This window comes from Topomyia yanbarensis, chromosome 2 (genome assembly GCF_030247195.1).
Source record: "Topomyia yanbarensis strain Yona2022 chromosome 2, ASM3024719v1, whole genome shotgun sequence".
Lineage (NCBI taxonomy): Eukaryota > Metazoa > Arthropoda > Insecta > Diptera > Culicidae > Topomyia > Topomyia yanbarensis.
In genome coordinates, this window is record NC_080671.1 from 433537771 (window position 1) to 433559837 (window position 22067).

Sequence of the window (22067 nt, forward strand, 5' to 3'; positions counted from 1 at the left end):
GTGTCGGATTTTGTCAAAACAGTGGTCCAGGTATCGCTCGAAGTAAGACTTTTCTTCCGGGATGGGTTCTGATGTCTGAAATAATACACCATCAATGTGGCATTCTTTTGATTACATTCATTACTTATACGTACCATTTCGATGTAACACGATGGCTTGGTGATCAAGAACTGAAACATTCAGCGGTGTCTTTACAAGTTCGATTGTCCGGAAGTAACCCGTGTAGAAGGGGTATTATTTAACTGATATGTTTTACATCATAGAAGAGCAATAAAATAGACCAGTTAATGATAATAATATAAATGCTAATGTATTCATGTTTGTTGGAAACGTTAAAGCGGGGGAAGACCTAGCTTGTTTTTAAAGGAGGGTGTGGACAACGCTGCGCGCTCTAGCTACGTATTTACATGCTTGAATGAATATGAAAACGATTTCTTCGAACCTATGAGTAGGATTTTAATTTAAGTCTTCTGACGTTCAAATGAAAAGGTATTTTATACTTAATCGTCTTTTAAGAAAGCCCCGAAAAGCGGCCATCGTTGAAAACGAAAAATGCGATTTTTAGCACACCGCTGGCCAAATCTTCATGGAAATCAATCAGTACTACATTAGAATTTTAGGAGAGAGAGAAGGGGCTTTTACACGCGCAATAAAAGTGCCATTACTAAGTGACATTACTAACCTGTCGTATAAGGGCCGCTAGAGAGGGAAAGAGAGAAATAGAGTTCCTGAAACTGGAACCTCGAATTGAAGTGTTTTGCAGCGACAAAATATGATTGTTAAATTAGTTATGGAATTTTGTTGATTGTTGCCATCGTGAGGAGCGGCTTAATTGTTGATGGTTTTGGAGCAGTTACAGCCATTTCTTGACTCTTGGTGGTACATTGTTCTGATCGGGAACTGAAGTCACAATCTGCCTTGCAAGTTAAGAAGTGTTGATACCCTTCGTGTTGTTAGGCCAACATCCTTCTTTTCAAACTTACGCTTCAAATCTGCAAGGTATCTGGCAAATTTTCTATTATGTGATTGTCAAAGATCTTGTGTAACGGGAGGTAAAACGGACCGACGACTGAATTAGGTTACAGCCTTCACTTATACGCCAGGCAAGCTTTAGTCTTGCCGTGAAGGAGCGAGTTATGACGCTAAAAGTTCATCCCGTCCTCCGGTGCTCGGCTAGGAGACCTCAGGTCGAGTTCTTGTCGACGACAACCGAATTCGACCGAAACATCAGCGAACACCAAACTGAACGAATGACCAAACAAATTGTTTCAACCTACAGGGTGGATTGGTTACCGCTGTGAGATTCCCTCTCCAGAGCCTATTCTACCGATACCAAACCGCGAATGAAAGAAATCAACCCAACATCCAGACCGAGGATCACTGAGTAACTCAAACGTTTTACTTTAATTCGGCCATATATCGCGATATATTTTGACGGGTAATAAAGAAAAAGATTTGATTTCATACTACTAACTAAACGCCTAATTTTGTATAATCGCTTTTAAACCTATGGTTAGTATATACATTAATTTGTTTCCGCCACTTTACTTTACTTTAGTTGCTGGCTAACGGGGGCTATTTGCCAAATCGGATGCGCTAACTACCTTTCAATTTGCCTGCAAATTGCTGGCAATTAGGGGGCTATTTCAAATGCAACATTTGGGCGACTTGCCGCCGTCATTTTTTTGCCGCCCAACCCGCCCTTAAATCGCCCACGGAACGCGCCATTTAATCCCAAAAAAAAAATGCGGACGAACATGGTCAGGCGCAGGGATGTTATGCACCTTAGAGCAAATAAAGAGAAGAATAACAAACGCTCTTTGCACTTTTCATGCGAACCACCGCTCTTCTCTTTCACAATAAACCTTTTCACTCCGATGCGTGTTGCTCCCACACGTGTATTCTACTCCATGGCTGCACGCCACAAAGAGTAGAAATAAATAGGCTCTTTAGTGTGTATCTTGGTCCCACGCGCACGTGAGTAGAGAAGGTAACCAAAAAACATTTTTAAAACGTTCTTCCGATCAAACTTTATCTGAATTGTAGTTTGATTCGACTTCTTACCTGCTTTCCAGTGAGAGGAGGCACAAAAAAGTGGCTCTTCAAGGTGACTCTTTGAACGAAATTGTGCAGCTCTTGGTGCACAGATCTTACTCTTTTTTGTTTTCAAGTTTCTCTTTGTGCGGTCGTTCTGCACATCGCAGTGTTTTTGTGCTGCTCTATTTTTAATCGGTGTATTTCGCTCTTTGTGGCTCAATGTGTGAGCAAATAACAAGCCTGATACGCTGTTAAAACTTGGCGCTCGTGTATGTGTGTAATAATGCATTTGAAACTTTTTCAATCAAACGATTCTACCTAGAAAGCTCTCGTTGCTTCAGATACTTTGATAACAAAGGATGAAATGCGGCCCGTGGGAATAGTGAATTTGTTTAATTCGAAAATCTGTCACCACGGAGCGCTAGTGTGCATATGAAATAATAAACTTTTGAGCTTGTTATATTCGGCGATTCAAAAACAACTCCTATCAGGAGCAATGCAAATGACCTCAAGAAGCAGGGAAAGCTGGTTAAAATGACCGGGCTAGTTCAGTCACCAGATCTAATTCTCATCGAGCTTCTTTGGAATGCCTTGGATTATCCATTATACAAAATGTGACCAATCAACCATAATAATTTTTCGCAGTGATTACAAGAATGCCTGAGCAATATAGATGAAGAAACTTTTAAAAAGCACACCAATAGTAAGCCAAGCTAAAGTATGAATACACTGTGAAACTTTCGTGGAAAATAAAATTGATATCATCATTTCCTTACTTGTAATTTTTCTTTGCCAGAGTTTATTTTCAGGTACGAATTAATTTTCCACTGCTCTGCGATCGACTCCAATGATGTCATGTCGTCTGTGAAGCTAAAAAGCATGTGCGATCTCATTATATAATAGTTTCGTTCCTGTGCGTTCATTCGAGCGCTATGCTGAATAACAAATTAGAATGTCATGTCAACGTCACACAAGAGTCGAATGTATTCAGCTTTTTTGACGCTTGATTTTGACCTATCCAGCTTCACACAATACAGCTTAACAATTTTTGTCCGCGAGCCAAGTTCAAGCATTACCAATCGCAGTTCGTTTCATTTCATTGGATCGTTCGCGGTCTTGAAATCTCAAAATAGATGATGAAGTCTACAAGTTGTATTCTCGAAATTTAACCGAAATTTGATATTCACCGATGAAGGATTTAGTCAATGGACACAGTCTGATGTGATAGAGTGTTTTATAGGCGATATTAATAATCACTATGCCTCGATGGTCTTGTAGATAAGGCCCTCCATCCAGATCATCCTGACCAAGAAGTGGATTGTTTTGTTTTGCCGGTTATTTCATCAGTCCCCGAATAACCTTTCCACTTCGTCTAGTTTGACCTTCATCTTCAATCCTTATCCCATGTTTACTTTGTCACCGAGAATCAAGTTTCATTATCGTCTGATGAATCTCTGCCCTCTGCCTAAGATCAAGGGTAATGAACAAAAATCAGTGACACAATAGATCAAACTAGATTTCAATATCTATAGATAAAGATGAAAAGATCTAAAGATTTTAATGTTAGAATCTTAATATATTCAACTATGGGCGAAATGAAAATACGAAATTCCAAATATTCAGAATACCAAATATCCCAAAATCGAACGATATATTTAAAAGTCAAAATATGCAGATTAAAATATCCAAAAATCAACAGACCCAACACAATTAAAACAATAATCTAAAAATTGTGAAGATCCAATAACTCAAAGATCTCAAAATCGAGAGATCTAAAATACAAATTAATGATTCAGAGATTCAAATATAAAGGTAAACCCTTTATATTTGGATCTCTGAATCATTGTGTTGAATTAAATTGCATCACAAGAATTCATCCATTCAACTGATCGTTTTCAAACATTCAGGGAATAGAAAAAAAATATATTGTTAACCTTTTTCCATGTTTGTTTTATTCAATCTCATTGCTCTTTCTTTTAACAGGGGTCATACAATTTTGTACATCGTTTGATCCAACTTGTTTTTGGTCTGGATATCCATTTTTTCCTCATTTCTGCTTTCAATTTCACTTACTTTGCACGATTTCGGAGTGCCTGCTCCACAATGTCCAAGTTGGCCACAATTCCGGTGCGTTCGGGGGATTAACATGTTTTGGTGCGAATTTTAGCTTCTTAGCCTTCCAGTACTACTTTAGAACATCTTTCGAAGCAATGGCACGGGACTAAATGCGACCAGAAAAGCGTAGGGCCTTTGTGAGACCTTAGAAGAGGAAGTATCCGCCTTGAGGGCATTCTTTCAAGTATTCCAGCCCATTGACCGTTCTGGTTGTCGCGGACGGGGTGCTCTGCTTTCCACATGAGCAACTTGCTTGCCAAACCATGCATTTTTTGGCAAACTTAGGCATCTTCTGCTTTCTTACCTCATCAGAGATGTCGAAATAATGAGGAAAAGTGAAGGAAAAGAGCACAGGAAGTTGCTGGCGAACTGCTTTCACATAAGTCTCGACATCGCTGACGAGGCAATGCGATTACGTCAACAGTTGAGTGTAGATTTTCCGCGCACGTAATTTCCCCACAGTATTTCTGCACCTTGCTCAAAAGTTTTGTTTAAATGCAGTTTTATCTCCACGTCTCTCACTGATTTCTCTTGAAAGCTTCGACTAGCCGCTTCGGATCCTTCATACTACACGGATATCCATTTTGGTCACTTTCTCTATCCTATCGACGACAAAACGTTCGTTGTATACCACGTCAAAACACGTACTGTAGATTGGATCATCACAGTCGTGATTCATTGGTTGGACATTTTTTAACTGGACCACTTCTTAGTTGGGCCTCCGCTAGTTGGACCATTGTCCAACTAAAAAGCATCTGAATGTCAAAATTTTATGTTAAATTTACTTTGAAAATCAACCTGACAATTATTAGAGATGTGAATAGATGCAATTACACTACACACCAAAAAATTATGAATTTTATCATTGACGTAATTATGCAAGCATGACAGAATTTAAGAAGCCGTAATTCACGAAATGCCGAAATATAACCGTACTCCGTTTAATTTTGCGCAATGACATAAAATTACACTTACTGTCATTTAGAACAAGCGCTGTATGTGGAGTAAAAATACGTCATTTGCGAAATTCATCGTCATGTAAAATTAAAATCAAACTTAAAAATAAGTCATTTTTGAATGGGTTACCAACCGTCCTTATTTAAAAGGACATGTCCTTATTTCCGAGGTTTTTGGAAAGCGTCCTTATTTTACTTTAAATGTCCTTAATTTTAGTCTCAAACCTTGGCATATACAGGGTGGTTCAACATGAAGTTTTGTAACAGGGCCTTTTCTAGTAGTTAACGGGTACTTACTGCAAATTGTCATGCTATTGTAGTATAGTATTGTTTGCCATTTCATAATGGAACGACTTACACTGGCTCACCATCTTCAAATTATTCAACTATATTTCGAAAATCGGTGATCTGTGGGAAATGTGTTTAGTGAACTCCGAGCATAGTATGGTCGACATCATCGGCCAACTGACTCAACTATTCGCTATACAACCAAAAAGTAAGCGTTATAGTTCTTGTTATTGGATGATTAGCGAACAAACCGACCACATCTAGCACGCAGTGAAGAAAACATAGCGGCGGTGACATCCCCAAGTATTGAAAACCAACATTACTCGAGTAATTAGCCAGATACCACTTGAAATACTCGAATCCGTCATCAAATTTGGACCAGTTGAATGAACTATCTGAAGCGCCAACATGGTCAACATTTAAAACAAATTGTTTTCAAACAATAAATGGCAAAAAATGTTCTTTCGATTGACAAATAAACAATTCGCGATTCACTCAATTTTTCAATGTTTTTACTAGATTAAAAAACGTCATGACGTATTAAATTATTTAGATCTCGATTGAAATTCAACATCCCAGTTCAACCGATGGAAAATTAGTCACTGGCATAACATTTGGCAGGGATGTCCTTAATTTGCTCTCAGTCTGTTTTGATGCTTGTATAGCCAGTTAATCTCAGCCGGAAATGAACCGGTATTCTGGCTAGTTCCAGTTCGTATTCCGGCTCCAGTGACACAACCGATTCTAGTTAGAATCGGTTGTGTCACTGGAGCCCTTATACGAGCTGGAACTAGCCAGAATTCCGGTTCATTTCCGGCTGAGCTTAACTGGGTATGTTAGGGTCAGGAGACGTAAATTTACACGATTTTTTCTAGATGTGTACTAACGTCTCTTTTGGAGAGTTTTTGACATCTATCAGTCGGTTCAACTAACGAATCAAATTCGTTAAGGCCCATTTACACCCTTGGTGAAAATGAACATGAACTCGATGCGCACCAAATTGTTTTTTCCAATATCTCACTTATTAGTGCATAGAAATTGATGAAACTGGAACTAAACGATAGTACATTAATATGCTTAGCGAATCCATGTACAATTATTGGATGTAATCACGACTGTACTAGCTACTTGCTATCAGTACGGTGAAAAAGATTCGGATTTTTGACTTCATTTTCAGGCCCTTTAGCCAGAGTTTGGTTTCGGGAGGGGCTTTAAAAAATTATTGCATGAAGCTTTTAATTCTGATAACTTGAGATAGTCTCTAAAAACTGAATAAAATTTTTAAATGTTCTCAATGGAAACAATTCCAAATTTTAGCAAATAAATTTTTTTGTAACAAGAAAGGCTTTAGTACATCGACGAATTATTGATGTTGAATTTTCTTTTTATTATAATTTACCCTCGTTACAACAATGGAATGTTGTTGTAACAATATTTATAAGCAAAACGAATACGACAGAGCTGGAAAATGCAAATTTTCTAAACTACGCTTTAAAAGGTATAGAAGACGCCAAATGAGTAGAAAAATATCCATAAAATGTACGAACGAAGAGAATGTCGGAATCTACACTAAATCTTCTGATTTAGTAAGCGATTTGTATATGCACAGAAACTTCTATTTTCTTGATCTGGCGTTCTGCAACTATTACCAGTTCTAATGCATTTTAATACATTCTATATAAATCAAACTATTTTCAAGACTGACGGATTAGAGCTCCAGCCAGGCTGGATTCTGGTGATCAATAGCATCAAAATATATATTTCGATGATTTAATCAACTAGAGGAAATTGCCCATAATTTAATCTTTTAAAGAAAATTGTCCACAAATCGAAAGAAAATCACTTAACACTGATTACTAATATCTTCTAATTTACACCAAATTTGTTAAATGTATGTATGAATAATTCCAGCTTCTCTTGCTTCCGACATGTGAAAAGGAATACATCGCACTTATTTTCCCTTTCTGGAAGAGTAAGTAAGGTGTAAGACCAACTTTCTATGATGATTTCAGTTACACTTTCTAAGTCAATTCGTCACTTGGTGAAACAAATATACTGACACTAATCTGGTTTGTTTTTCGCATAATAATAATTTGCTCTGATTTTTTCCACAATAACCAGAAAGATTGGACGATGTTCGACTACTTGAACAAAGATGTAATATCTATTTTATTACAGGTTCATTTTACCACAATTTGAGGTACAGTTTTATTTTAAGTTGTCGCACCTAACTAATCGAAGCCCTAATGAAAACGAATACGTAAGGGAAATGAGAAGATCAGAGCGCAATTCCGAAAGCACTCGAGTTGAGTGTATGGAAAATATAGAAGAGCTGCTCTTGTGTCGAATTTAATTTATTGATTCATATTTCTCTTTGTTCTCTGTGATTGTTAATCATCTCTTTCATTTTATTTATATCGAACAAAAATACTGAAAACATGAAATCGAAACAATAATTCCAACTTATTGACTTATACATTCACCCAGTTACAACATGTTAGTCGCTCTCCGTGATCGACTACTGATGTCTGTTCGCTGTATCATCACGTCGTTTTCAAGTTTACGTAGACATTAACTGGAAACCATAGGAAGCAACTAAAATGCTGCTGCTGGTTGCAAAATTAAGTTCATTATGATTGGTTAATTAATATGTGATTTAGCATCAATTGACATCCGATGGAACGTAAGGACAAAATCACGACAGTTAGTTCTACCGCTACCGTGTACGTTTCTGCATATCAGCAAAGTTAATAAAATACGAGTACGGAACGCATTCCCCGCATAAACATGAAATCCAGTGTCAATAGAAATACTATTGCATTAAAATGACACCAAAACAAAAACTGTTGGCTGTATTGATATCAGCAAATTTAAATGTTTTTGCCTAGTACGCTTGAGTGAGATGCGTAGTGTTTATACAACGCGAATTACAGAAATGCAACTAGCGATTGCGCTAGGCTGGGAAATATTTTGTCTAATCAACAGTGTCTTGGTGGTCATTTATTTCTATCTTGTACACTTCCACGTCATCATCATGGTTACTGCCATGTTCATGTTCGCGAACATCCGATTTCATCCTTGTTTCTTGCCCTTATGAGTCACGAGTATAGACTTCCTCAATGATGGTGCTGGTTGTTGATTTTGATGTACTAAGTAATTGTATTAGATACTGTGGATGAGTAGAGATGTAATGTGTGTAATAATACTATCGCATTATGTTTTGAACGTGCGGGGTCAGGTAGGAAGAAATGAGTCGGTCCACCTAGATTGCTATCATAAAAACACCATTTAATATTTGGGGAATTACTTGCTAGATGTGCACTTTATAATGAATTCCACTTCTTCCAAATGTGACATGAATCTTTTAATGGCCACGGTGCAAGTAAGTGGTATCAGATCTTGTAGCCGAACATGGATTTTCTCATCATCCATATATATGAGAATCAACCAGGTGTTACAAGTTATCATTCAAAATGACTGGTTACGCTTGGGCTAATTTGTTGAACGGTATCAGCACTGAATGCCTGACATGGTAGAATTCGAAAAGGGTGGTTTCCGTAAGCATAACCTCCATTTTCAACTTCAGCAAATATTTCACATCATGAATATTTTATGAGTCTTATGCGGAAAGGATCGAAGTCAATAGCTTCCGCGTTTGGCTGGAGCACCACCTCTTGGTTTTGCGACTCACTTATCTCGACAGATGACCACAGCAAGACTGAAAGTAACAGTTTTATTTTATTCTTTCGTCGAATCACACAATATGAAAGGAACTGTTTTGTCACACTCAGCATACTAAGTAGGTATCGTGACCGGTGTCTTTGGTCGTTCGAAAAAATCAATCTTCCTTAACATTCTCTCATTAATTTGTTCAAACCTAGGGGCAGGAAAAATGCATTTTATTTCCATTTTTGCATCAACTTTGCACTCTCTCGTAGAAAACGTAGAAACATCCTACGCTGATTCACTTTGTTCGACGTTTAATTGATTGTACCCACACTACTTTTACAGTAAACCGCAAGTTACAGCGGGTAGCCTAGAACAAAGTTTCAATAGCCTACCGATCGCCAGAATCTAGTTTAAGCCGCTTAGCCGCCTTTTCGATTACTGGGTAGGGCTAGTTTTTGTAGGGTTTTGACGTCTTACACGCAACGCAAACTACATGATGAATTTATATTTTGATGGAAAGAAATGCTTTTAATTTCGCTGATTTTTAAAAATGCATCACAAGTGGTGTACTGATTTCCGGAGCCCATAGCTAGAACGCGCTTTCTTTAGGGCCGATTTATTCACCTTCGCTTAATTTTTAAATCAGGTTTACCAGTGCGTTTAAACCTGGTTTAAGAATTAAGCGAGCGTGAAGAAATTGGCCCTTGGAATCTAAAAATAAGTCCAAAATAGTCTACTTCAAGAAGTCACTAAACGAGGTCTGAAAAAGGTTATCTTAAACTAGAATTTATTGGTGTGTGTATAATATTAGTCCTTGCATTAGTTCAAAAAAGTTGTTATTTTTCCTTGACCAGAAAAATAGTTTTAACTATCAATTTCTCGTTAACACTACAAAAATTACAATTACAATAGTATGAACAATTTTTTCTTGAACTTTTTGTTGAAAAGTATTTACCATTCATTGAATAATAGTGCAAATCCGCAGGTGTTCCTGGGCACCTCGAAAAAATGCGGTGCACATAAAAAAATATCGTGATAATTACTAATTCGGACTCTCAACTGCTCGGGTCATGTGCAACTTCGTTGGTGCTACATAAAATAACGCTGGGTAACGGTATTCAACTGCTACGCAACATCTACACTGTACCAAAACTGAAGCGTTATTCCGAATGATATTCAATATGACCCGGCCCTTTAACATTTGTCAGTTGTGTTTTGGATGACAGCCTTTTGATTTTTGTTGCAAGTTACTTTACACCCTTGTATGCAAGTATCAAATGATAGACATTCAGAAAATAGAAGCAAAAGTTTCGCATTGCAAAGCAACAACCGATCAAGATTGAAATGTTAACATTAACTTTACAATAACTAAAACGTCGAATTTGATAAGACATCCCCATATTCAGCGTATATACCAAATCAGAAAATCGAAATACTTCCATTATTTCTTAGCATAAATGTCATCGAAAAGTTGAATGAAAGTTGCTCAAAGAACAAAACGATATATATTTGGTTTTAAGCAGAAGATCAGTTCAAATCAAGGAATTGGTTGTACATATATAATTATTATTGAAACAGTTTATTGCATTTTGCAAACGTAATTTATTGTTATTGGTTTCTTAAAAACTATTGATCAAAATAATATATTCTAAAAACATCAAAACACAATCCAAATGCTTGTAACATGCTACCGTAGTATAAAAAATAACCTCACATTGAATTCAAACTTTTGACACTTTGCTTAATATATAGTTTCGTTACCAATGTCATCATGACAATCTTACAGCTTTAGCACCCAGTTAAGCTCAGCCGGAAATGAACCGGAATTCTGGCTGGTTCCAGTTCGTATTCCGACTTCAGTGGCTAATTAGAATCGGTTGTGTTACTGGAGCCAGAATACGAACTGGAACCAGCCAGAAATCCAGTTCATTTCCGGCTGAACCACAACTTTTTTATCGCTACTCCCCTGGTACGTGAGTCTTCGAAAAAAATTCTTCTGTTAAAACATGTTACGTAACGTCGGTGACTACGAAAGTAAACGAAGAGAGACAATTACGCAGTATTCAAATTTAACGGTAAAAATTTGTTGCCTTCCTTTAGCGGAGAAAGTTATGTCTTATGTGTAATATAACTTGTTTTAGTTCAGTGCTAGGGCGTTTAGTGACAACGGTTTGCCTTGCTCTCTTGGTTCGATCTTGACTATAGGTTCTATCTCTCGATGCTGAATTATGGCAGCTAGCAACGGAATTATTCTTCAATGTGAAATTTACCCAGCAGTACCAGAATATAATATTCGCGCAATCAACGAAAAGTTTCCGGAATTTGCGTCGGAGTCAGTCGAAACTTTTCATAGTTTGGATTGATACCGTTTCCGAGCTAGTGCTTTTTTAAAGATATTTTTCTGATGAGTCAGAATTTGTAATTCCGGACATATTCTCTTGTCTAGTGCGTAATTCTACTGGATCGTTGATCGACTTTTAACAATCGCACCGGGAGGTTGCTGATTTAGCTCAGTGCTTTCAAGTTTTACGGTAAACTTAAAAATTGCTGGGTGACTTGGTTTCTTGCTTGAGCGCAAAAGAGTGGTTTCCTTTCTGCTAACAATGATTAGGTTTGTTCCAGTACACGGAAGTCACTCCCTGTTGCTCCGGAACAAAAAATTCTTGCTTCTTTTCACTCCGATTTGCTACCAGAAGAAGGAAAAGAAAAGAAGATAATACAGGAACGATTTTCTCCAGAGTACTTCCAGTTTCTCCTGGTACTGGAACAAACCTATTGCTACCAGTGTTCTCTTGCGGCAACGTTGATCCATCACAGAATCTCTTACGTTTGTGCGGTGCTGGTGTTTTCTGAAAAGAGGAAATAAATCACTATTACAGCAAGATGGTGAATAGTGGGACGCAATTCTTGAGCGTTTTTTCAAAAAGTCATATCTGCAATGAGTTACTCTCTTTGTTTACTTTCTCTTCTGTTAATAATTCGGTCACTTTAACATTTATCCCTCAAGTCTGGTCATAATATGCTACTTAAAACCACCGTCTTTCGATCTGTACTGTAAAATAAGTGAAAAGCGTTATAGTGACACCGTAAAAATCTAAAGAGAAAGTAAACAAAGAGAGTAACTCATTGCAGATGTCTTTTTGAAAAAATTCTCATGCGTCAAAATATTCGTAAACAGGCGTGTGTCATGAATGCCACCTGTATATTAACCACAATCATAGTACACTCAAAAAAGTAAACGTTATGCCTATTGGTTTATAGATTTTTGCACTATTGCAGAAGAATACGTTTACGACACTATTTACTGGCACATAAACCTAATGTGTGTATTTACAAGAAATATTAATCTTACATTCACATTTCATAATTATTAGGCACATAAAACCCCATTCTATAACAATATGCACATATAACTTATGTGTGTGCATACATAGTTTATACAATTGACACATAGAAGGTATGTGTGCGTGCGATAACAATAGCATTTCTTCTTCATATGAATTTTAAGCGGTTTGAAACAAATAGAATTAACGTTTGGATTTTTTAGTGTACTTTTGTGCAGAGAATATTGTAACAACATAACGATAAAGTCAAAGTAACACCTTTCCGATCCGCTTTGTCAACGGTTCAGTGTCGTTGGTTCAGTACCGTGCACGAATGCCAATATTATTTCACACGCTTCAAATGTGAGCACACTTGTCCGGGACGGTGCCGTGCCGGACAAGTGTGAATGCTCGCTTTTGATTTGTATGAAAGAATATTGGTGTCCGTGCACGGAACTGAAACGGATCGGATAAGTGTAAATAGTGCTTAATGCTATAAATTGAACCCTTCCATAATAAAACTGAAATACCTGCGTCAGATTGTTTAATTGATTGTACATTTCCAAAGGTAATCAGCATTGTGGGGCAATGTAGTTCAGCCGCCATGGTCATCGGGATAGAACCAAAGCAGATCGAACATTGGCTCCTCATGTTGCATATCATGCGATCCGTCTAGCTCTCGAATCTGATTCAGGGACTAAGACGGCTATGTGAAACCAGTAGATTTGGCCATCACCTAGTGCCGGTCGCGTGGAAATTTTCCAAACCTTGGGATAGGAATACCTGTAACTACAATCTCTCGGGACTCGTGGTTCCTAGGGCTGTGATTCCCGTACGATATTGAATCGTTAGTGCCACCATTTCACCAGAATAATAGTTCCGATCAACATAGTCATCAATTGACAGCTATTTGGCATCCATCCTAAAAAAATATGATCGTGAAACTAGCTGTGCACAAACTTACGAAACATTTTACCTATTGTATATTTCACTCCCTTTCCAGTACTCCCTCTTTGCCTTGCATACTATGGCTTTGACCAGTTATTTGCACTAAATAACGGCTATTCCCTGTATGTTGAAAGACACCATGTCAGTGGCATTGCTCGAAAATATGCAAATAAATCCTTTGATCCGGACGCTAGTTTCTCTCCCAATACCAGGAAATCAGCTCCAAAGCAATTTTTCTAGGGTACGTTAGTCTTGAAGATGACAAGCAGCAGTATTTTCACGTTTTGATGTCGCGAACTGACTTTTTGCGACTGCACAGAAATAATGAAAAAACTTATCTCGCAAACGCATGAAGCGCTTCAAATGACTGTCATTCGAGCCAGCCCAAACACTGGAAACAGATGAAATACGAATGATCAACTACTGTTAGTTGAGATGATAATAATAAGCACCATCGTTTACTTTTTTGGGTGCAAATAATTCATATGGCGTTATGTCTATCCTTCGAATATCACAGACTGTTCATTCCAATACAGACATGAAGTCATTCGATCTTGAATCCACCATTTTTTAGATGATTGCCATTCGAAATCGTCAACATTGAGTTTTTATGTCGTTCAAATGACAAATCATATGCTATATCGCAACAATTTTTGTTCAGTGTACGAGCGCAACATGCGCTCCATGGTAACGCTAGCCCGTGTAGTTGTCAAAACAAGACGTCGTCGCGTTGTCAGAAAAAACAGGCACAAATAAAAAGAATCGTAAGTTTTCCCGTTCGATTGGCAAATTCCGCAGAATTTTCCTACGGAACTGTTATTGCGCTTTGTGACTACTGCTAGTTAACCATATTTGCTGATTTAGTTGAAAATGGTAAGCTTTCGGTGTGGTGTCATCCATAGAAAGAAATAATTTTGTGATGAGCTCACCCACTGTTTATTTTTTCAGTCGCAAGAGGTAGAGGAAACCCTAAAGCGGATCCAGTCGCACAAGGGAGTCGTCGGAACGATCGTTGTTAATAATGAAGGTAATTCAATCTGGGTATTATATTCAACGATACACTAAACCGGCCTTTGTTCCAGGAATTCCGGTGAAAAGCACTCTGGACAACACAACCACCGTGCAGTATGCGGGTCTCATGAGCCAATTGTCCGATAAAGCTCGCAGTGTTGTTCGCGATTTAGACCCATCAAACGATCTAACATTCCTGCGAGTTCGTTCCAAAAAGCACGAAATTATGGTCGCTCCGGATAAGGACTTTTTGCTCATTGTGATTCAAAATCCTACGGATTGAGCTAGCAAGGCGGTCACCATAGTGAGTACTATTTTCCAGTTGAATAAAAGAATTGGTATTTGCTAAAATCGGTATTTATTGTTTATCTACGTAAGTTTATCGAATTAAATATCTATTATAATCTATTAGTTCGCAAAACTTTCAGCGATTTTATCGTACAATACATAAAAAGATGAAACAGATATGTAGAATTTGATTGAGCTAAAACCTGATTGACTAAAAGTATCCGTAATCATTTCTTTCAATTGTGATCACCATTAAAAATATGTTCTAGCTTTGTGCCCTGTTGTCTTGTGGTTAGGTTCGGATATTTTTAGTTTTTTATGTTGAGCAATCAATTCCGATCAATGTGGTAGGTTTTATCAAATCAGGCATCAAGTAAACAAATCCGGAGGAAAATCATTAACATCCGTTTGCTCCACCATCGAGTAGTTCCCGATCTCGTACGAAAAGCGAACTTTCATCCGGAGAGGACTCGTAACCGCAGAAGAGGACCGATTAACGATGATATCTTGCACAAGTGATTCCCCCGGGAGCATTGCCGTGCTGGATGGTTCCATCATTTGTATGGAGAAGGCCTTCGGGACAGCGACCTGTTGGGATGATAATAGATTTATGTTACATACTTTCATACTTTTTCACTCAAACATCTAGATGTACCTGAAACATGTACTTATCCAACATATTAAGCGAATTGTTGGTCGTTTTCACAGTTACGACTGCCTGGTCGAACTCCTTTCGAACGATGAACTTGATGTCGATGTTGTCTCTACTGTACACGGGAATTGTCGTCGCAGAGTACTCCACCGGACTGTAAAGCTTTGCTGGACTTGGGGATGTTCCATTTTCCCCCATTCCCAATCCTAGCAGATCCATGAGGTCGATGTTCGGTGCTGGGGGAGCACCGATGGGTGTTGATAATTGTAAGGGACTCGGGGTAGTTGTGTTGGTTGTCGATGAACCACTCCCAAATGAATCCCCTAACAAGTTCAGCAGAATGTCTTGGTTCTAGATGAAAGAAAAAGTAATCAAACGAATTGAATGATCAAGGGTACGAGTTCAGTTCCTACCGAGAAATCTTTGAGCGGTACAGTTTCTTCACGTTGCGTTGCTATCTTTTGTTCCACGGTGAAGTCAGCGTTGTACTCGGATGTAGGCATGTCTGATATTTTCATTGTTGGCATCTTCTCCAGCAGGGAGGCCCTCAGATGGCTGAAGCTGGTGAACAGTTGACTAAACTCCACGGCCCGTTGCTGGAGGTCGATGTTTAAATGTGTCCGGAATGCGTTGATGATGTTTTGGATATTGCTGGGAAGAGATCGAATACAGGTAAGTATGGTAGGTTTGGTGGAATTTGGAAGTGATATTATACAATTTAATAAGGTTCCTGTTTATACAGCTTGAATTCTTGCGTAGCATTTAGAGTGTGTTCAATTGAAATTTGATAACTAACTTGTCATAAGGTTAACTAGCAACTAGATCTTTGCTAGTTAGGCCAGGTTCGAACGTACAATGGCCAGCTTAAGAGTGCCGTGTCTTGCTGACTTTTCCATACAAGTTCCTATGAAAATTTGATGACATTCCACAATCACTATGGTGCTTTCTTGAAGATATATCGCATGGAAAAGTCTCAGGACTTACAAGTGAACATCTACAGACGAATAGAAAATCAAAACTGAGCTACCGCTGGCATCGATCGGGTAGGTCTTGGAGGATAAGCAACTCATCCATCTCAGGAAAGTCAAATCGGTAGTAGGTGCGTGGCGGAAAAAACTTAGGATGACCTAACTTCTTTGACTCTTTCCTAACTTCAATCCAGTCTGACTATCTCGAAACTTTAATCCAAAGTGATTTGCTTTTCTATTTTAGCTACCAGGTAGTTTCCCTCTCGTTCAAAATTTTTCTCTTCCGTTTGACTCTGTTTCCAACTTTTCCATAGTTTTCAAGTCCCTAGCGTTTCCTGTATTACCTATCGTGCGTGTAATTTGGTGTTTTGTGTTCATGTGTTACATATTAAGGCTTAGCTATTTATTTAGACACAGGGCCGGCGGAATGCGTGGGTAGTATGGGTAGTACTATCCACTCGAAAATTACCGAGGGGGAAATTACCCACTCGAAAGTTTGGGACAAACCAAAACCTGGGATTAACCACATATGTGTCTTGCGCACAAAATTGTTCCGTTGGAAATCCTTGATGTAAAACAATTGCATCTTTTTATTCAGATACAAATTTCTTTGCTTTACAATTTAATTTTTTTGAGAATATAGGAAAATAATTAGGATTTGTTTGAAATTTGGAATTATTTGTTATATTTATACTAATGGGAATACATCCTGACACATCTACATCTTAAAACAAGGAGTTCAGATCGATAGACAAATAATATTAATGCAATTTTATTCTGACTATAGGATGCAGTTAGAAATATTTTTAAAGACAGTATATACAATTCGTAATTTTTCAACATCAAGAATCATTTGATTAAAAATCGGAACAAGGAGAAACAATAACTAGACAATCAGTAGACTTTTTATAAGGAAGGCAAAAGATTGTTGATTCCAACATCAGTAGCAGAGACCGTATCAGAGAAAGCGAGAAGAGGTAGCTTTGTGGCAAACGAAAGATCACTATCAGGACATCATGAACCCGGATCGCCGACTGGCCTCCTTGGTTCCGCTGGGAACTTTTGGGATCACATTCGCAGGTAGCTGTTAGCAAGTCAACCAAAAGAGAAGACATAAATAAATTTGGAGGATAGCCAGCATATTTCGGACAGGAACCAGGCCGAAGGGATTAGTTTACCGGAGATCTGGCGCTGCACACATAGAAAAAATCGTTTAAATTTACATCTCTTGACCATGACATATACGAGCATCAAAAATTTCATAGTTTTACGTTTGATTTTAATTTTACAGTCGTTGAATTTTGCGACTCACGTAATTTTACTACACATATGACGTTTGTTTAAAATGTAGAAGAGTGTAATTTTATGGCACTGCGCATGCAAAAGTACATCTTTCATGTAAAATTTAAGAGAACACGGTTATATTTCGTCAAGTACGGTTTGTTAGATTGTGGCAAGTTTGGGATTACACTCCAAAAAAATATGAATTTTATCGTTGACGTAATTTCAAACATGACACAATTTACCAATTCATAATGCACGAAATAAAAAGGGTGAGCGTAGCGTAGTTGGTAAATCGATTGCCTTTGTACGCAGCGCACCTGGGTTCGAGTCCCAACCCCGCACATAGGGTTAGAAATTTTTCATAAGAGATTTTTCTAACCCGAAGAGGCGAATGACCTTAAGGTTAAAACCTCTATAATCGAAAAAAAAATAATGCACGAAATGACGAAACATAACCGTATTCCGTTTAATTGTACATGAAAGATGTACTTTACGTGCGCGGTGCTATGAAATTACTCGTATCAACATTTAAAACAAACGCCATATGTGGAGTAAAATTACGTAATTTACGAAATTCAATGTCATGTAAAATTAGAATGGAACGTACAACTGTGTCATTTTTGACGCTCGTTTATGTCAGGGTCAGGAGACGTAATTTTACACAATTTTTTCTAGGTGTGTACCTCAACGACCTCAACGGTAAAACTAGATTTTTTTGGAGTGCAGAACACTAGGCACACGACCCGACAACATGTTTAATGTCGCGATAGCTATCACCGCAAGTACAGAGCGCACTTTTCTCATTACCCGGAATAGAACAATTTGAAAGAACTCTAACTAATATTTGTATCAGGCAATCAAGAACGATTTTAGCATAAATAATCTAGGAACGTCTATATTTTCTCCAGGAAAAGATGTGGACATAGTTGTATAAAACCATAAATATGGGGAGAATGTTTAGCGTATCTTTGCTCTCAGATAACTTTGTGCGTTTGAAGAACAATTATTACGTTTATATACATTATTATAATTTGATCGCCGAACGTCTATCATTTGAATGTGAATCTACGTGGAATGCTGTTGTCGCTGATAAAGGATTCTTAGTTTCGTGTATTCCGATCAAAGGTCGAATCGAGTACACAACGTAGGGCCCAGCTGCCAGACGAAATATTGTTTCTCTCGTTAACCCGTTGATGAACCGGTGCCAATAACCACGTTTTTCAGTTTTCATAAAGTTTTTCATTTGCCTTTCTAACGTCGCGTATATTCGGAAAAATTTGGGCGACCCGAAAAATGTCCTCATAGTACGCATAGTAGTTTTCGCATACGATTCTGAGCACTCTCTGACAACAACGGAGTGGGAAACCGTCTACGGTTCTTAGCGCCGGGTATTCGTTTCGTCTGACCTTTATTCCCAATGTAGAGAAACAAGCCAGTCAAAACGTTGTACGCTTCCACCAGAGGAATTTCTTAGTTTGATTCGATTGTTTCGGATATAGTGGACGCGTAGCTCTTTCGATCAATGCGCACACTAATGAGGTAGAGTACAACGATAAACCTAGCGCGCTTGGCCACCCTGGTAGGCATTCATGTCATTTCCACTGTATTCCAAGACCAGAAGCCACTTACTTCGGCTTTGTAACAACACCCACCAAGGCACACTTTCGGGCCTTTACGAGGAAACTTAGGGGAGGAAATGATTCTCCTCTTTCGTACTTTAGTGAACAAGGAAGCGTAAAAATTAGTCGGGGCCGGTGCTTTCTTTAACATTTCTTCCCATCGTTTCTTAAAAGAATGCTTCACTTTTTTTTCCGTATAATTTATATGCGGGATATATCGACAGTTCATTCGGAGTCTCTCCACAGAAGAAAAAGTTTTCTTGATCCTCTCCGCATTTTCCACACCGTGCCTTATTCCTACAATGGGCCCATTGTTTGCAACGACGGCAGTTCATGCCCCGCGGAACAGAAAGGCGAACATATAGACGAGCCCCGTTCAAAAGCACAAATTTTGGAAAAACAAATCCGGCGAAAAATGGAAAATACTCCTCGATTTTTGCTGAACGCAATTCCTTGCATACCAGAATTTTCATTGACTGAAGCACAGGGATCTGGAAGGAGCACCCCCTATTTTATAATAAAGGCCCTTCTCGTAGACTACACCATCAATCTCTACTACCCGGGCGGGTACGTAGGCAAAATACTTTTTGGTACACGGTCGAGTGTTGTTTAGTTAGATCACGCAAAATATTGATGATGTTAAATGGCTTGTTTTTGGTCCGGAAGTAGACCATCCACGGGCCGGTTGTATTAGATGTAATTTGCATCGAAAATGAGACTAATCGGTATTATTTTTGCAATCGGAGAAATATTCAAATCGAGAAATCACTCCGAATTTTACTACACACTCGGGTAAAGGGTGTTCCGCCGGCCCTGTCCGTCCGTCCGATACGATTCTCTTCTAGTATCTGAACCGTACATTGAAAATCAGATCAGCATCAGATTCACGGTCCGCGCTATCATTCAAGAACACACGCGAATATACGAATGGCCACACGGTTACAAAATCGAATTAATACACGTGAAGTCGCATACGCGCTAGTACACTCGACGAAATACGTTACACGTCCCTACTCTCGGCCCTAGTAGCATGCCATGCCTTCAGTTGGACCAATCGAAACTAGTGATATGGGAAATCTCACTCTCTTCTAGCATTCAGCACGTTAACATACAAACGCTTAAGTCTTTCGCGATCAGACACGCACAACAAAGCATGCGGTCTCGCTGACATGAAAACACCCCGGTGATTGAGTGACTGTTTTAACACAGTTCGCGCGATAATGAATCGGTCACGTCCCGAAACCTCTACCTTTGGTACTAGTAGTCTAGTTCCATGCCTTGTTACCATTTGCACCCTTTACCCCATACACCAGATCAAACGAGATGAGCAAAATTCGAGCGAAACAGTTCACCATATTGATGTTCGACACGAACGTAGGCAATAGTGGATTCGCTATAATAATACGTGTATCAGGTACTACCAAAACTATTAGATATGTGTCTTAGATGATAAACGTATATAACGTCTTTTTGTATATAATATTCAATGTAATAATTAAAATAATTCGGAGCAAAATTTAGGACAGCACAAGTAGTCGGTTCCGACAGCATTAAGTAACAAGTTACTTTACGCTTGTCCGGACACGCCGTAGACTCAGGTGATTCGCATTTCTAATGCCAATAGACCCTGATTCCTACGGTAGCAGACAAAAAGTTAAGTCGCCGGTGAGCTCTAAGCTTGCATATATGATCCTTCCACGCTTTTCTAAACTTTCTCCCTTCAACTCATTGCTCTCCCTTGAGTACTATGGCTTTAAATATTGAAAAATATACTTCACCTTCCAGTCCCTTGCTAATTAAATGCCGTAAAAACTGTTGACAGCACAAGTAAATTATATTCAAACTGTCTAAACAGGGCCGGCGGAATACTTTTTGCCCGAGTGGGTAGTAAGGTTCGGAATAATTTCTACTCGTATTGATGAAAGTTGAGGCATGGTGCGTGTAAGTTAAAATGAAAACTCCCTGATAATAGCTTGTATTCATTTGGAAACACCCTCTCCTAACGGGTTGTATGACCGATGGCTTAGCGAAAACGTGTTTATACTGTGTTTGATACTACAAAGAACATTTGTACAGCTAAGTACCGATCACTCCATTCTTTTCAATTTCGTTGCATTTCCTGCGATAGAAACTTCTTTGGTGGATACTGAAGCCCGCATGGTAATATTGACTAATGGGGTGGTATCTCCGACAGAGAACGATTTGAATATTTCTCCGATTACAAAAATATTGCCGATAAATCTCCTTTTCAATTCATACCTTATCCATCTAATACAACCGGCCCTTAGACGGTCTACAACCGGACCATATCGCGTGATCTAACTAAACAACACTCGGGCGTGTACTAATAAGTATTTATATACGTACCCGCCTGGGAAGTAGAGATTGATGGTGTAGTCTCCGGGAGGGGCCTTAATTGCGAAATATGAGATTGGCTCCTTCCAGAACCCTTTGCTTCAGTCAGTGAAAATTCTGTTATGCAAGCAATTGCGTTAAGCAACAATCGAGGAATATTAAAAAAAACAATTTATTTTCTATTGGCCTCATTTCGAGCCTTTCGTCGGATCTGTTCTTCCAAACTTTGTTCTTTTGAACTAGGCTCGGCTAACTGTTCGCCTTTTTGTGCATGAATTACCGACGTTGCAAACAATAGTTATATAGTTACCCATTGTAGAAATAAGGGACGGAGCGGAACATGAGAGAATCGTAAAAAAAAATCCTTCTGTGGAGAGACTCCGCATGAACTGTCGACATATCCCACATATAAATTAAACGGGGAAATATTGAAGCATTCTTTTGAGGTCCATTCCGAGAAGAAATGATAAAGACCAGCCACGACTAATTTCTACGCTCACTAAAGAGCGAGATTCTGACAAATCCATTGAGGGAACAGCTTGTAATGGGCCTAT

General features: G+C 38.6%; 2 protein-coding genes and 1 long non-coding RNA gene across 18 annotated transcripts in view; 1 reads left to right on the forward strand and 2 right to left on the reverse strand.

Annotated features, from left to right (window-relative positions):
- Nucleotides 1–10674: 10674 nt before the first annotated feature.
- On the reverse strand, nt 10675–13991 carry LOC131685512 (uncharacterized). 3 transcript variants are annotated; one of them, XR_009304828.1, is made up of 4 exons: nt 13799–13991; nt 13365–13727; nt 12919–13310; nt 10675–11914 (listed from the first exon to the last, which is right to left on the reverse strand). It is a non-coding gene; the product is annotated as an uncharacterized LOC131685512 (long non-coding RNA). The 3 variants fall into 3 exon arrangements; XR_009304827.1 differs by having other exon boundaries at nt 13789–13991; XR_009304829.1 differs by lacking the exon at nt 10675–11914 and adding an exon at nt 11938–12117 and having other exon boundaries at nt 13789–13991.
- A 50-nt stretch (nt 13992–14041) lies between these two features.
- On the forward strand, nt 14042–14812 carry LOC131685511 (dynein light chain roadblock-type 2). The gene is made up of 3 exons (XM_058969299.1): nt 14042–14209; nt 14285–14363; nt 14419–14812. The coding sequence occupies exons 1-3, from the start codon at nt 14207–14209 to the stop codon at nt 14628–14630; spliced, it is 294 nt and encodes a 97-aa protein (XP_058825282.1). The 5' UTR covers nt 14042–14206; the 3' UTR covers nt 14631–14812.
- LOC131685505 (AP-1 complex subunit gamma-1-like) overlaps nt 14756–22067 on the reverse strand; it is a 185667-nt gene continuing 178355 nt past the window's right edge. For 13 of the 14 annotated variants that reach the window (XM_058969288.1, XM_058969284.1, XM_058969287.1 and 10 more), the window contains exons 9-11: nt 15701–15938; nt 15291–15638; nt 14756–15223 (exon numbers count right to left, since the gene is read on the reverse strand). In XM_058969288.1, the coding sequence (XP_058825271.1) occupies nt 15005–15223; nt 15291–15638; nt 15701–15938 (805 nt within the window). In that variant the 3' untranslated portion in view covers nt 14756–15004. The remainder of the gene's footprint in view (nt 15224–15290; nt 15639–15700; nt 15939–22067) is intronic. The other variant, XM_058969289.1, reaches the window with a different exon arrangement.